The sequence below is a fragment of the Leptodactylus fuscus genome, chromosome 5 (assembly GCF_031893055.1).
Source record: "Leptodactylus fuscus isolate aLepFus1 chromosome 5, aLepFus1.hap2, whole genome shotgun sequence".
Taxonomy (NCBI): Eukaryota; Metazoa; Chordata; class Amphibia; order Anura; family Leptodactylidae; genus Leptodactylus; species Leptodactylus fuscus.
This window is the reverse complement of record NC_134269.1, coordinates 154,758,414-154,775,704: the sequence shown is the minus strand read 5'-3', so window position 1 is coordinate 154,775,704 and position 17,291 is coordinate 154,758,414. Positions and strand designations below refer to the sequence as shown.

At 38.5% G+C, this 17,291-nt stretch overlaps 1 protein-coding gene across 1 annotated transcript in view; it reads left to right on the top strand.

Annotated features, from left to right (window-relative positions):
• PTPRQ (protein tyrosine phosphatase receptor type Q) overlaps nucleotides 1-17,291 on the top strand; it is a 228,069-nt gene that overhangs the window by 144,349 nt on the left and 66,429 nt on the right. The window contains exons 41-44 of the mRNA XM_075274511.1: nucleotides 498-649; nucleotides 1,925-2,066; nucleotides 2,816-3,085; nucleotides 13,749-14,069. Of these exons, the coding sequence (XP_075130612.1) occupies nucleotides 498-649; nucleotides 1,925-2,066; nucleotides 2,816-3,085; nucleotides 13,749-14,069 (885 nt within the window). The remainder of the gene's footprint in view (nucleotides 1-497; nucleotides 650-1,924; nucleotides 2,067-2,815; nucleotides 3,086-13,748; nucleotides 14,070-17,291) is intronic.

Below are 17,291 nucleotides of genomic sequence, written 5' to 3'. Positions count from 1 at the left end.
TCAAGTCTGGGGCGGGTTCTAGACTTCCTATAAACAGGTTATCAGCTCACACATGTTTGCTGGCTATTGTGACTTTGTTCTTGCTAAGTGGTTCTCTTGCTATTGTATTGAATTTACTTGTTACTACTCTTTTGGATTTCGATTTGTTTGTCTCTCTGGTTTGACATCGGCTTGCTGACTCTGCTTCTGTGTTGTTTTGTCTTGTCCTGTTCTATGTAAACACTTATCCAGAGAAGAGACTGTCATCCAGTTGCCCACTACCGCCTAGGGTAGTTGAGACAAGTAGGCAGGGACAGGGGCTGGGTCAAGTTTAGAACTCACTGTCTCTGTCATTCTCTTCCTTCATGGTTTCAGAAGCAGCCACTGGAGAATTGCTGCAGGCAATTCCTTTACACACATACAATATTATGCCCAGGTGTATTGATACTGTTCTGCTTCCTGTGAATATTGGCTATAAGCTAAAATGAAGTTAATACCACCCAATTATTTTATTGCAGAGCCATCGGCACCTCCTCAAAACCTGACATTTATCAATGCCAGTGATAATTCTGCCTGGTTACAGTGGAGTCCAAGTCCAAAACCCAATGGCATTGTGCACATATACAACTTTAGAATTGTAGATGACAACACTCAATCTATATTTTACCAGGTAAGAGCAAACATATATTTCCCATGTATGGTAGGCACAGGGAAAGAGCAGCTGCAGTTACCTTTGGGTCCCATAAGCAGTTTTTGGTAGTTGTTTTTACAATATTTATTATGCTAGTATAATGACCTATGAGTCTGTAACTTTATCTATGACTTGGAAAAACTATGGCAATATTAAATATACATTTGCTTTTATACAAAATCATAAAAGAAACTATTCCATAATTGTACAATTATAATGTCATTTTGTACAATAAAAAGCATACTACTGAATATAATTAGTTTTTGTTTTGTTACATTCCTAGAACAATAATGATTTCATTTTTTTTATCTGTATGAAAGCATGAATTGTAGTTTTCACTGATGTTATATGGATCAAATAAATTACATCAATGCTTAAGTCTTGGAAACTCAATTTAGCTTTTGGATACATTCAACAGGGATCTAAAACAGGCAGCCCCTGAGATCATCATCTCCCCAGTTCTGCCAATCCAGGGGAGAAAAGAACCCCTGACTTGGTTCTAAACCTTTCTGACATAGGACACATTAGGCCTACAAATTCCAATCAGCTTAACTGTATCTAGTAGATACTTACCTCTCCGCTCCTCCCAGCTCCACATGCACATATGTCACAGCAGTGCGTCTAGAGCAGGGTACAGGGTACATTAAAGTTTTATAAAGTTTGACATTAAGTTTAATTATTAAAGCTTAATCATCAAATTGTGTGTTTCCACTGGTGGGGAGGACATGAAACTATGTGGGGCCACTGAGGATGGGGGGGGTTAAACTGTGTGAGGCCAATGCTGGGGGACATTAAACTATATAGGACCACAGCTGTGGCACATTAAACTGTACGGGGCCACTTCTAGGGGATATTAAACTTTACAGGACCACTGCTAGGGGAAACTAGGGGACATTTAACTATGTGAAGTCTCTGGTAGGGAACATTAAAATGTATTGGCCACTGAAAGGAACGTGTTTGTCAAGTTGAATTTTTTTTCTACGTGTGCCCCATTTTCCATGGCTGTGTTTGAGACCCCTGTACTAGAATGTTCATCATCTTCTGAGAAAATTTTTCAGTGGATTTGCTACGTTTATAGAATTTACCTTTTAAAAAATAATTCACAGCAAATTCTGTAAGGTGTTTACTCAGGTTGACATTATATTTATTTGTGAAAGATAAAAAAGAGAACTGCCCAACTAATAGTAATAACATCCATTTTATTGGTAATATTGCCTACTTTACTACCTACATTAAAATATTTTCTCCTAATAGAATATTTCTGGAGATCAAACTGAAGGAATACTTACTCAATTGGAACCCTTCAAGAAATATGAAGTTAGTATGTCTGCATTCACAAAAGTTGGTAATGGGAACAAGTTCAGCAACACAGTTAATTTCACCACTGATGAATCAGGTAAGCAAAATATCTTTATTTCATGTGAATTAGAAATTCGTAGCACGTCAAGGTCAAAATAATATCAGTCAGGCCAAAATATAAAGACTAGTAAATAGTATACCAGTCTTTATTATCTGCTGTGCTGTCATGAGATGCACCAAAATATGTCTTAATAATGCCTAGGTGCCATATTCTGAAATGTAGACCAGGAGCTATTCTCGCATAAATGATGAAAAATTTGATGAGCCATAGTCTCCTTATGTTCCCATCCCTTTTAACCAAATTGGGTAAGAATTAAAAAAAAGCCATTTTTGGTGCAGAAAATAACTGCAAATCCAATCCATACCTTGCGAAAAAATACACACTGCAGACACTCTGCCATTTCCAAAACTGCCGAGGTTTTGGAAATCGCAACATGTCAATTATACCTATGGAAATGCTGGAGGTTACCCTATAGGTATAGGTGAGACAGAAAGTCTTCAGAGGTTTTCTGTGAAAAACGTTGCGGGAAAAACTGTGATACATTGCCTCCTCGGTTTTTTCCTCATAACTTTTTTTGCAGCCCTCTATGTGGGGCTTTAACCTTAGATCCTGTATTCTGTGAGTCTAGCTGATCAAATGTGAGAAAAGAATGATCAACTGTATGAGTAGTTACCATGTATCTCTGTCTTATTTTATAAGCCTTTGATTGTGCATCTTATTTATTATTATGGATGTAATATTTGTGATTTTCCAATAAAGTTAATATCTTGTATATCCATTTAAAGCTCCAGATTCTGTCCAGAATATTCACTGCGTAGCAACGAGTTGGCAGTCTATACTGGTCCAGTGGGATCCACCATTACGACCAAATGGAATAATAACACATTACATCCTAACATTTCAAAGTGTCACTACTTCAGTCTTGCCTACTGATACTGTGTACACTTTCAGAGATCTGCTCTCCAATACCACTTATTTCTTCACTGTCAAAGCTGCAACATCTGCGGGAGAAGGAGTAGAGCAAGTATGTAATGCAACTACTAAGTTTGAAGAAGGTATGTTTATCTTATTCCTCTCTTTGAGCTGTGTGTTGTTAATGTAGCATAAAGTATACTTACATTTAGATATATGTTAATCCCCCGTCCTCCATTAAACAGTGCCAATCTTCTTCACAGGAAATATCAGATATAGCAGCTGAACCCAATTCACGTGACTTGGGGTGCAGTACTAGGCACAGCCCATTGATAGGCATGGTGCATAATGCATACATAATACATACATAATATATAATGCATAATACAATTTCAAGGGCATAGTGTGTGTTTTATAAATCACAGCCACATTTTTTTCTTTGCTTTTCTTTTACACAGTTAACTTTCCAATACCACATTTAGAACCACATTGAATGTGGTTTTGAATACAAAACCAGTTCCAGGGAAGGTGATGGTTAAACCACATATATATTTTTTGCACACACAGCCTGCATGACCGCTGTTGTATGTGAACATTCCCTAAAAGCTAAAGGCATGTGGTAACACTAGCAGAGCTGAGAGGACATAAAATAATAAAACGGTGACATAGTTTTTTTGTGAATATAAACTTTGAATAATTTTCGGATGAGTGTGTAAGTCAGCAACTCTCATTTGAAGTTGGGAATAGTTCTGTAGCTGTTGTCAGCCTCTTATTAATGGTCCTGTGGCATTAGTCATGGTTACAGATCCAGCACTGAGTCATTGACAGTACATTTATTTTTGACGTAAGGTGAAATCAAATTAGCTTCACTGTCTCCCTACACTGTGTCTGGCCTTAACATTCCACACTAAGGTTACTTGTCATTTTTTATGTTGCTTTTTTATATCATGATTTTTTTTTATCATTCTGGATCAGATGTACAAATGAAGCTCAATGATAGGAAACTGCATCACATATAACCATAATTTGGGTTTTTATACTAGAATTCTGATAAGATCTGTACTGGAATCTTTGATAAGACTGCAATAAGTTACATAAAATTAATCTTAGTTTGAAATTGCAAACAATTTACCTGCATGCTAATGATGAAATTTCTCCTGTTTATTCAATACTACAACATTGTTAGAGTCTCTGGCTTCCGGCTATTGAATGGGCTGCTCTGGATTAGAAAAACGTGGCTGATGTTTTTTTTTCTAGAAACAGCACCACATATGTCTATTGCAGCTCAGCTCTATTGAATTGGGTGCAATACCAAGCATGCTTTGTAGACTATCGTGGCGCTATTTCCTGAAGAAAGCAGCCATGTTTTTCATGTTTTTCAAATTCTTTCTCCTATTTCCTCTTCATGTACAGTACATGTACTGCGCAGCAGGTGGTAGATAGTGCACTGTGCCGTATATGTGCAGTCAGCTTCATCAGCTGTTGGTGTCAGCTGGTACATACAGCTGATACCTCGCTGCAATGGCCAATGGAGATAACGGTCAATGGCAACTGCAGCTCCTGGAGGATTTCATACAGTGAATAAAATCCAAATGCCACCCTGGAACACTTTTGTAGATTTGTGAAGGTTCAATATGGCAGGCCACTCAGGTGTGTCAATGTTGGCCATTTTTTAAGTCCTACCAGAGGTAAAGCCTAATAGGATGGCTGTCATTGTTATGTAGACGCCAATAATTGAACCTTAATAATTGAACCACTGTACAGTAAAATTGCTTGAACATTATATTTGCATTCAGAATGTTATGTGATGTAGACCCCTGCTGACAAATCTAGGAAAAAAAAGATAATTGCTAGTCATCAACATGGAATAGATGGTAAATATAGATTAATAGAGGTTGATAGAGATAACCCCAATCCCCTGTCTCTCACTACCTTCTCTTCCTCGGAGGAAACTATAACTTATAGATGCATCTTGTCTTCCAATTAGAGACACTCCGTTCTTTCCTCTCTACTAGAGAAGAGGCTTAAATGTGGGATTCCCCTCTATTACATCTACATGACACTGGGGCATACGGATAGGAACTGTCTCAAGTGCACAGCCTTCTTAATTTAACATACCTTTCCCAAAGACAGCATAGTATTTGAATCTGAAATACATGATTATATAATGTGCTGGTATATACCTTCTTAAAGTGTATATGAAGAGGTTTGCTTAACATTTTTGTAATATCCTTTATGAACCTATTGTACTTTCTTTTAGCAAAAAACTAATTCTAAAGTTCTCCTTAACAATTCTTTAACTATGCATCGCTAGGGAGATGCATATGCATCCTCTGTTACCAGTATATACAGATATAGCAGATGACAAAGGGGAGTAAAAAAATTACAAACAACTGTATCTCCAGTTTTATGCCATCTAGCTATAACAAAGACAGAAAAATCACTAGTTAAAAACAAGTAGTGAATGTGATTTGACATTTGCTATATATTGTTAATAGAGAGAGAGTATGGGATGCTTACATAGAGCATTGCTAAGAAGAACTTTACAATAGTACAATCGTTTAATAAAGTATATCACAAAGAATTATAATCCCCCATATAAAAGAAAAAAAAAGTGATATGTTAATTACACTTAAAGGGGCTCTATCATTGGGAAAAGTCGTATTTAGCTAAGTACATACTTGCATGGCTTTTAGAAAGACTATTTCACACCTACCTTTTGTATGTAAATTACTTCAGTAGTTTTTGAATAAGTCTGTTTTTATACATATGCTAATTAGTCTTCTCCGTGCACTCCGGAAGTGTCTGTGATCACAGTCTGCTATTCTCTATGTGTGTGAGAGAAGAGAGGCTGATGATGATGATGACTCATCTCCCTGCTCTCAGACACATAGAGAATAGCAGACTGTGATCACAGACACTTCCAGAGTGCACGGAGAAGGCTAATTAACATATGTATAAAAACAGACTTATTCAAAAACTACTGAGGCAATTTACATACAAAAGGTAGGTGTGTAATACGCTTTCTAAAGGCTATGCAAGTATGTGCTTAGCCAAAAATGACTTTTCCCAATGATAGAGCCCCTTTAAAGATTTCAGATTTGTAAAAATTTTGGAACAGCTTTACCGTCAACTGTTGCCCTTATTGACAATTATGGGAGTGAAGATATTTAGTACAGGAAATGATGGCCTTTATTTCAACTTTGATAGAGCATCATACTAGGCCTGGTTCAATGTTAGAAGCCCCAGGGAATATATATATATATATATATATATATATATATATATATATATATGTGTGTGTTTGTGTGTTCAATATGATATTTAGTATAATATAGTAAAACATATGTATAGCAACAATGGTAACTTATTTAAGACTACAAGTGTATATTATATTGAGAAGCCCACTCATATTTTACAGACTATGGGGTAAAAAATGAATATTTGGTGACAGTGGAATGCTCTTCTCTTCTATTACTCGAGAAAGAGACAATTTATAATGCGGTAATCCAGTGTTTATGATGGCAGCAGTATTCAATATCCTCACCACATGTTATGGTTATCTGATAACTGAAACTAGCACCGTCCTATCATTGATGAGTTGAACGTAATTGTCAAACATGTGCTGTTATACTGGCCTGACAGAGGAGAAGTAACATAATAACATTAGAAGTATTGTTGCGTGACCTTTACATTATAGCTGCCTTATGCTTGAGATTATTGAGTGAACTGAGAAGCAATGGTCAAAGCAATCTGCAATTTGCAACCAGCTGCCACACCGAAATGGGGTTTCAATTAAAGAAGCTGGTGCTTTTAATATTTGGTTAGACTCTTCCATTTAACCTGATACTATATATATAGAGTTCACACAAAATTTTTAAAATTTGATGTTGAAGCTTAAAGCCTAGTCATACATGGAGTATGTACAATGCATATGTTTTTCTGGCATAATTTCATTACCAAGATTGATGTATATGCTGAATGTAGCATGACATGAATAAAATCTGTTGTAAGGCCATGTTTATACATGAGTCCCCCTTTGACAACAATAACAAAGGATTAAGTCCCGCCCTTCCTATTTCCGGTCGAAGATCTCTTTCCGGTTTTGAGAGTTTGCCATGTCTAGCAGGGGTATAGGCATACTGTTTCGTGGTTACGACGAGCCTGCTGCAGAACCTCATTTGCTAAATGCTATACAGTATATATATTCATTTGCCGAATGCTATATATATGTATAGCATTCGGCAAATGAACACTGATTCTGCAGCAGGCACGTCCTTGCTACGGGCAGGCAAGAGTTTTTCTCATTGGAATGAATAGTCCGATGTTAGACTCCACCTCCTCAGACGAGCCTCTGGCAGAACCAGCGTTGATTGGCCAAATCACTGGCAACTGGCCAATCAACGCTGGTCTATTCATTTCAATGAGAAAAAGTCAACTGGTAACAGCATACTTACCTGCTCGTAGCAAGGACGAGCCTGCTACACAATCAGCCTTCATTTGCCGAATGCTATACACTGTATAGCATTCAGAAAATGAGGTTCTGCAGCAGGCTCGTCGTAACCCGAGGACCATACCCTGAAGTACATACCCAGCCCTGGTTAATTCACTAAGGAACAGGAAGTCTTCTTGCCGCCCTTCCATTGCGCATGTGCCAACCGGAAGTTCGCAGGGGGACTCATGTATACCTTATTTTTAGCCTATGTCACACTAATACATCTCTAAAAAACACAAAAACTAAACATAAACATGGAGCATATACACATGAATGTATTATGACTCTGAGTTGCATGTAGCTGTAATACGGCGCTAAGGGAGCCTGCACACAGAGTTTACGCTCACTCATTCCGAACGGAAAACTTGTTCAGAGTGAGCGGCATAAAAAACAGATCCCATTGACTTGAATGGGTGTCGGCATATGTGCGCTCCCCATTGAAATCAATGGGAGGCTTTTTTACTTATTGCTTACAATGTGATACGTGCGTATGCCGGCACCCATTCAAGTCAATGGGATCTGTTTTTTACGCCGCTCACTCTGAACGAGTTTTACGTTCAGAATGAGCGAGCGTAAACTCCGGGTGCAGGCTCCCTAAGACTACTATAATACTCTAGTCTTCTCTGATTTTGTTAGATGTACAAATCTTTTAATCTGTCTGAAGCTATTATCCCATATGTGGGAAGCACGGTGGGAACTTTCTCTGAAAAATGCTGTGAGAAAAAACATGATGTGTTTCTGCTGCAACTTTTCCCGCAGCGCTCTTTTGCTGTGGCCCAGTATATGAGGGCTTAGTCACTAAAGGATTTAGCCCTGTTTGATCTTTATGTGACTAGAGGCTGTGGTTACGGTACCCTAGAGCAGTGATTGCGAACCTTATAGAGACCAAGTACCCAAACTGCAACCCAAAACCCACTAATTTATCACAAAGTGCCAACACGGCAATTTAACCTTATTAAAGTGTGGATACACAATTGCACACAATTACAGACCTGCAAAATATGGTCATATGAATGGGGTTTTATATAGCCTTCTGCTCCACTGTGACCCACTGTGTGTGTAATCTGCTGCACAGTAGTTCCCACACAGTACAATTTGCTCTACAGTGGCCCCCACACAGTATAATCTGTTCCATGCACGGTTGCCCAAAGAGAGGGCTCTGAGTGCCATAGGTTTGCCATCATGGCCCTAGAGGATGCAGTACAACTCCATTAACTATCTTTGGTCGTAGCCATAGCCTAAGGCCTCACACCAACATCATGTAAATGATCCTATACATTACTGCACTTCAGGTCTATGTACACAAGTGGGTCTATGGGAAAACCTCTGGCAAGCACAGCATTACACTATTCATTGTTCTCAGTTTCCATGCTCTTTCTAAGGTCCCCACTGTATAGTATGGAACCATAAACTTCTGCGGTGGCTCATTCAGGATTTGTGTCACAAATATTTTTCAATAGATTTCCTTATATTTGTGTTATTACATTAGACATGTACCCTGCGCACTTCATCCCCTTATATGGAATGTGTTACATGTGTGCTGCATATTTGGCATTTGCAAAGAAAGATGTTTATACTGTATCAATGATTAACTTGACATTGGATTTAGTATAGAGGAGATAAATATAAAACATTTATGAAATATTTTGGGGATATGTGCTCCTGATGCTGACAGTGATCACTTCATCTTTGTGGATTCCTCTATAGTAAATGAAAACAAGCTGTGCAGTAAGTATAGGATACATGGAGCAACGTGTCCAAACTAATACCAGCTGTGCCTGGAAGCTCTGATGAGGGTTTTTTGGTCATTCTCAAAGAATGGAAATCCAATTCTCCATGCTAAAGCAACAGTAATCCTGTTTGTATCTGTAACTCAATAGTGTAATCGTCCTAAAACTGCCTGTTTCAGCATACAGTTTATCAAACTAGGAGAGGGTATCATGGAAGGTCACTGCTTGTCAGGTGAAAGTGGCCTCTGAAAAACTTATCGTGAGCTTTGATGTCTGGCATTTTGGTATCTACATATCAGCTAATTTTCTGCTAATCACAAAGTAGTGGTATTACTTTTCTTTACCCTACTTAACTTACATGAACTTGCTGAAAATCTTGGTAGACTTCACAGCTATCACTTGAAATGTAGAATCCTATAGACATCACCATACTGTCCCAGAGATGTATGGTGGAAATGCACTTAACGTGACTTGGTCCTTCAGTGCAGCATACTGTGCCCTTTCCATGACCATTTTAAATGCAAACATAATTCAGTTTTAGCCTAGTCTAGACATATAGTGGGTAACTCTAGGACTTATAAAAGTCTACTGATACCCTATTACAGGGGTACAACTTGATGTTCCAGAAATCTGCCATTGTGTGAATACACTTATGCTGTACACATTGTTGCTTCCAAGATTATGAGAAAACAATACACAACACTGCTTGTAATAGTGTGCATTGCTGCACCACAAAACAAAATGTTTAACTTGGCCTTAGAGCACTGGCGAATTTTACGCAGATCAGCCGAGGCCACCACATGGTCTGTTCACAAGTTTCATAATGAAGTGGCCAGGAATGGAAATCTCAGAGGTTACATTTGCCCCTGGACCATCATATTATGTTGCTAAGGCCCCATGATGTGGAAACACATCCTTTTTTTTTTTGCAGATTTTTCAGTGTTTTTTGTAAACCACAGTCAGGAGTGAATTTAACTCTTTAAAGCTGAGGCCCCACGTTGCGGAAGCGCAGTTTTTTGTGGCAGATTTTCCTGCGTTTTTTGAGCCAAAGATAAGAATGGCTGCAAAAGGAATGGGAAATATATAAGAAGTTCTTATACTTCTACCTTCTGCTCAATCCACTCCTGGCTATGGCTCAAAAAACTAACAAAATCTGCAATAAAAAAAGCTGTGTTTCTATAACGTGGGGCCTTACTGCCACTTGTACTTACTGCCTATGTACTGCCCACATGTGCATACTGCCAGCCATTAATGAAGGACACAGCCAGCGCACAAGCAGCACATGGATTTCACTTGTGCTCTACCCTTGCATTGGCTATATTTCCGCCATCACATTCATTCAATGAATAGGAACCGCGGAAGCAGGGCCGCAAAAGCAGACATGAATAGGACCTTTCCCATATTTCATGGCCTGGACTGTCAGCCCCCACATACAACTGTGTAATTCAAAGTCATGTGTACAGGCCTATACAAATGAATGGGTAATACAGTCCTCTGCAAGGAGCTTAAAAGGCGCAAGAACTTTTTTTTTTGCACACTTATTAATTTAATAATTTTTACAAATTGACATGTTAGATTGACTTTAATATGTATATGGAATTGGTGCATGGTTTAAATGTACTTATTTTTTCCAATTATTATTTTCAGCAGTTACATTCCTAATATTATTAGTAATGGCCATAGGTCTATTGTAACTAATGAGTGAAAGTGTCTACTTTCACCTAAGATGTCAGTGTCATTCTGTTTTAAAAGCAACAATACAGCTGTTATGTAGTAGTGTAAGATAAAGTTTAGATAAATGGAAAACATTGTGCAATTAACTGCCAAAACCACAAGCTGGTGATCTAATACTCATGATGTATGCCCATAAAAATGCACACAACTATGTGTCAGCTTTTACTTGCTTCATGGAGAATTAGGATGTTTGTTTGGAAATACATGTTAGTAATTATTATTGGCAAGAATTCTTCTGGTTAAAGATATGGTAGAAACTAGAAAGATAAGTTAGAAATTTATCTTCACATTGCAGTGATGGAGAAAGGGCACCACAGCAGTAACAGCGGGTGCAGAAAAAGGGACAGTGTAGACCTAATGGGGCTTTATGACATAATGACATAGGTCGTATTGTATCAGCCGAAATACAAAAATATGATAATCTCTTATAGATTTAATATAAAGGCATAAATTAGCAATCCCTGAAAGGAGTTTGTCAATGGGAAAAAAAAAACTTACAACCTGCTCTTAATGTGTTAAAAAAAAAGACGCCATACTCATGTCACTAATCCTGTTCCCCTTTAATTCTCATGCTTCACAGTTCCCCACCGAACTCTGCTTCTTAGTTCCTCTAGGCACACAGAAAATGGCCATTCTGCCAACCACTGGCCACAACTGTGCTCCGCCTCTATCAGTGATTGGCTGAGTAACATTTCCTGTGTTCAGTGAAGGATCAGGAAGTAGAAACCAGTGGGCACGCGTGAAGGGACAAGAACGGGAGCAGGTGTGCATTGGTGAGGCGTTTCTTATTTTATTCTTTATAAATAATTATGATTCTGTTGTCCTGTTGCCTATCAAACTTGTCAATGGGATTTTAAAAAACAATATTAAAAATGTAATTAAAAATATGTTAATTAATGCACCCTATGCGTAAGCCATCTGATGTACTACTGTATGATTTCTGATTTCATGGTTTCTAGCGGAGAATTTTCCTTATTTTCCATGGAGTCCAACAATGTCTTTATAGCTCCATATTACTAATGCTGAAATACAGAGAGAGAAAGTGTTGCCAGGAATGACCTATTATTTAAATTAAATTTTATATTTAACATATTTAAATTTTTTGTAATTTAATTTTAATATTCCATGTTATTATCTATACTTTAAAAAATCTTAACAATCTTACAATTCCAACTCTTGCTACTTAGCTTAAAATGGTTTGAGACTTCCTGTCTCCTGGGACCTCTGTAGAGGTCATTGCAAGGGGGGGGGGGGGTAAGATAGAAGATGAAATCACTTTTTTTTTTTTAAATGTAGATTGTGAGCCCCATATAGGGATCACAAACACAGGGAGAACATACAAGCTCCTTGCAGATGTTGTTCCTGGCAGGATTCAAACCCAGGACTATACAGTGCTTCAAAGCTTCAGTGCTAACCACTGAGCCACCATGTTGCCCCAGATGAAATCACTTATTGTGGCTAGTGGATTCTATGTCTTCTCTATATATACATAGTAGCTGCTATCATCAGGGTGCTGATCAATGAGGTGACTGCTGCAAAGAAATCTATAGAAAACAGGAAGTTTCAGCATATTGGTATTATTCAGAACTGAGTCAGAACTGTAGGATTAGTTGGAATTTTTAAAAATATAGATAACATGTAAAAAAAATTTTAAAACCTTACCTAAAATTCCAGGTGTGCCTGAAAATTACACCAAATCTGTACTTTATTAACTATATATTTTCTTTTCTTACACTTGACATTGAGGCTAAGGCCCCGCAAAGGAAGTCACAGCCTAAAAGCACTATGGAAAAAAACACATTGGTAATGCTAACACCAGCATTCCCGTAGTTGTAAGTGACATGCTGCGATTTATAAAAAAGTGATGGTTTTTGAAATCGCAGCATGTCCTCTCTGCATATTTTTCTGCAATGTGTGAATGGGATAAGGCAGAATCCCCTCCACTTTGTAGATACTGTAAAATCGTGTAAACAGCACTTTTCTTTTCGCATTTTTTGTGCAGAAACCGAGCAGAAACCACACAGACCACATTGTAGTCTATGAGGTCTGCAAGTTTCCTAAGGTAAGTGCTTTTTTATGCAGATTAGATTTGGGGACCCCACGAACGGAAACCCGAATGCAGGCTAAATTCACATGGCAGAAAATGAAGAGAAACTCCTCTTCCAGCCGCGGGTTTGCTGCGATGGAATGCTGTGGCAGTGCATCGGTATTCCGTTGTGGCTTTCCTTTGCTGACGAATGGGTCTATTTAGCAGGGACTCCCGAGCAGTTTTTCCACAGCTTTTTTTCACGCAATATGTGGATGATATTAATGAAATCTCATTTGTTTTTCCCACTGCTGCTTTTCCCTAACATGGGGCCTCAGCTAATGTTATATTCACACAACAGTGAAAATCGGCCACATAACTTTCTCTGTCTGTAAATGAGGCTGTTCACGTGAATTGACACGTTCGTGTGAATGTAGGTTTACTCTGTCATGGTAAGATGGAAAAATATTCTTTAAATTATTATGTGCCAAATGGTATATTTGATGCTTATTGTAATAAGAATAGGAAGCTTGCCACCTTTGTAGGTTACTGCTGCTTTTTATTACAATAATCTGCATCCTATATTTGTAGCTGATTTACAATACGTGTAAACATTCATGCACAATGGATCTGTATGATATTTATATGGATACATTTAATATAATATACTTATTTTCACTGAAAATTTCTACCAAAATGTTATTTAGGGTAGATAGGGTAGATTGTCTTTTGGCTTAGTGCCATGCAGGTTATCTAGTAATAAAGTAAATAGTATAAATGTATATCACAAAATATTTTATAATTGACATCTTCCCTTGTAGTTCCCAGCGCTCCACGATATGTTACTGTTTTAGATGTCGCCTCCACAAGTGTCACAGTGCAATGGAGTAGACCAGAGTATACAAATGGCTATCTAAAGACTTACAGAATCACAGTTCAACTTCTTTCTACTGAGTGTAATGATAACCATGCTGAATGCATTGAGAGAAGCCAGGACTTCTACTCATACCAAGAGAATACTGTTGAGAAGACAATATATGGCCTAAAAAAGTTCAGATGGTATAGATTTAGAATTAGTGCCAGTACAAATGCTGGATACGGTACTTCATCACCATGGATTACTGTTCAGACATTATCTGGTCGTAAGTGAAAAATTCCTTATAAAAATCTACTAACTTACCAAACTAATCACTAACCCCCCAAAAATCTTTGTGAAAAGGTAGACTTATTGTAAGCAATGATATGATCATATGTATAGTATAAAATACAGTAAATAAGACACGAACCACCATTGGATGTATTAGACTACTTGTTATAATATACAGAACATAAAAGATTTAAAATGTAGTTGTTTTCCCAAAAAATTATTTACAGGTTTCCATTCAAGGACTTTTCTCTCCACATTTTCAAGTGATTTTGGGGACAGAATCCCCAAACGGAAACAAAGCGCTGGTGTGAACCCAGCCTTATAAGATTTCCCCAAACCATGCAGTTATAGTTTAGTACCTGGTAAAATCGCGGCGTTATACAGTACTTGCTAAGTGGATGGAATTCATGTGAATCCCATGCCCACTTTGCAGTTAAAACTGCAGCGCGGACACGCTGTGATTTCCAAAATCGGCATGGTTTTGGAAATGGCAACAAGTCAATTATATATATGGAAATCCTGGTGGCTTTCCCATAGATATAATGTTAACAAAAAGTCTGCAGAGGAAATCTCTGTGAATTTTTTGTTCAAAGCGCTGCGGAAAGAACCATGATGCTTTAGCGCAGTGTTTCCAGCCCATGGGACCTTAGGTTAATTCTTTTAAGGGGCTCTATCAGCAAAATTATGCTGTATGAGCCCCACATATGCGTGAATAGCCTTTAAAAAGGCTATTCAGGCACCGCTAATCTTATTTTAAAACCCTTCCCGTTTTAAAATAAAACTATAAAAACATATATGTAAATCATACCTTACCGTGGATGCTGGGCAGTCGTGCACGATCCAACGTCATCTTCTGGCACGCCTTCCTCTTCTTTCTTCTTCTTTCGGCGACGCCCTCCGGTCTTCGCTCTTACCCAGCTTCATTGTCGTCTTCTTCTGGCAGTTCAAATCCGATTGGTTCAAATCCGGCACGTGCGCAGTAGCGTTCCCTTCGGAGCTACTATGCACACTCCGGCGCCATTTTTCTCAATGTCAGTGCAGACGTGCCAGATTTGATCCAATCGGATTTGACCCGCCGGAAGAAAACGAGATGAAGCAGGGGAAGAGACAGGACCGGAGGGCGTCGCCGAAAGAAGAAGAAAGAAGAGGAAGGCATGCCAGAATATGACGTCGGATCATGCACGACTGCCCAACGTGCACGCTAAGATATGATTTACATATATGTTTTTATAGTTTTATTTTAAAATGGGAGGGGGGTTTAAAATAAGATTACCAGTGCCTGAATAGCCTTTTTAAAGGCTATTCACGCATATGTGGGACTCATACAGCATAATTTTGCTGATAGAGCCCTTTTAAGCTCCAAACAGGCTGGACCTTATGGAGCTAAAATTTACTTTTTTGGCATACAGTGTTAACTGTAGACATGGTGCTCCAAATTTTGAGAAAAAAACCCCCAAACCCTGTTGTTTGGGATAATAAACCTGTACCGTGTATGTCGTCTTCCCTTTCATCTTGTCCACTGGTCACACATTCATCTTGGCCTTTAGCCCACACCTCCTGTCGTGTGGATGCCCTCATCACCTCTTAGTGAACAAAAAGGAGGAGGGACAATAGTCAAATTTCCTGATCTCTGGAATTTTTTTTTAAATCTATGTCATTTAATATCAATGTTGAGGCTAAATAATGTAATATGATCAATTTTAAGTCGCACGGTTTATTTGGGACTATGCTTTATGCACAAGTGATTGGTTCTCCAGATTCTGTACTCTGAACATTTTTACAACTACCCCAGTATCAGGACACAGATGAATTGCAAAGATGACCCTGACCTCTATAAGATTCACATTCCTGTGCAAGGATAGAAGCATGTTAATCAGGAAATGATGCTTATTAGTTACAGTAAATGCATTATTGTGGAAACCAGGACAAAAGTACTTATGAGCGGAAGTGATTGGATTATGATAGGAGAGATGTTTCATCCATAGTCAGTAAATTGCAATGATTTATAAACGTAAGCCAATTTTCCCCCTAACAGTTTTACCATACACACAAAAATAGAGGAAATAATAAATCTGTGATTTGCAGATTTAGAGCGAGTTGTGTTATGAGAATGTAACTGAGAAAAGTCATAATGATTGTTTCTTTCTACTAAGATATTGTTGAAAATATCGGCTACATGGCCGGTCTGTGTTTTATGACAATGGATTTTTGTCAAATAACATGATATCCCATTAGCGGAAAATAGGAAGCACAATACCATTGTGAAAATGCCCTTACATAGATAGTTAAAGGGAACCCGTCACACTGAAAATGCAGTCCATTCAGCAGGCACTATGTTATAGAGCAAGAGGAGCTGAACAGCTTTGTGGGAAAACAATCAGCACAATTTGTAATTTGTTAATTTAAATTTCTTTCTGGGCTTAGGAGTCCAGTGGGCGGTCCTACTCAGTGATTGACAGCCATCCCTGTATGAAAAGAACAACTAAGTGTTAAATATAAATTAATGAATTGTAAGCTAGGCTGAAGCCCCATGTGGTGAAAATGCTCTGTTTTTGCTGCAGCAGAAACACCGTGGCAAAAAAAAGCTGCATTTTACATTACTTGCAAAGTGGATGGGTTTCTGGTTAAACTGATCCACACATTGCAGAGAAAAATCTGCAGCAGAAAAGTGCATTTTCAAAAACACTCATGTCAATCATACCTGCGGACACAATGACTTGTTTGTATAGGTATGATGCGGTAGAAAGTCTGCAGAGGAAAACTCTATGAAAATACATTGAAAGACGCTGCAGAAAAAACTGCAAGGCATTTCTGTCACTTTTTTTTTTTTTTTTTGCTGCGTTTCACTACATGGGGCCTTAGACTTAGGCTGCCTTCACACGGAGTAACGCTGGGCTTGTAAAAATCCTCATTCACAGCCGTACACGCGAGTGCTGCAGAAGGCCACCGAACACTTCCCATTCACTTCAATGGGAGAGCTTGTAACACCAGCTTTATGAGCGCTCCCATTGAAGTGAAAGTGTTCGGGAGCCTTCCGCAGCGCTCGTGTGTACGGCTGTGAATGAGGACTTTTACAAGCCCGGCGTTACTCCGTGTGAAGGCAGCCTTATACTGAATATTGTCCCCAAAGTGATAATTATTAGGCCTGGTTCACATCTGCGTCGGTAATCCCCCTCCGAAACGGACTACCGAACACATTGGCAAGTGGTGTGCAGTG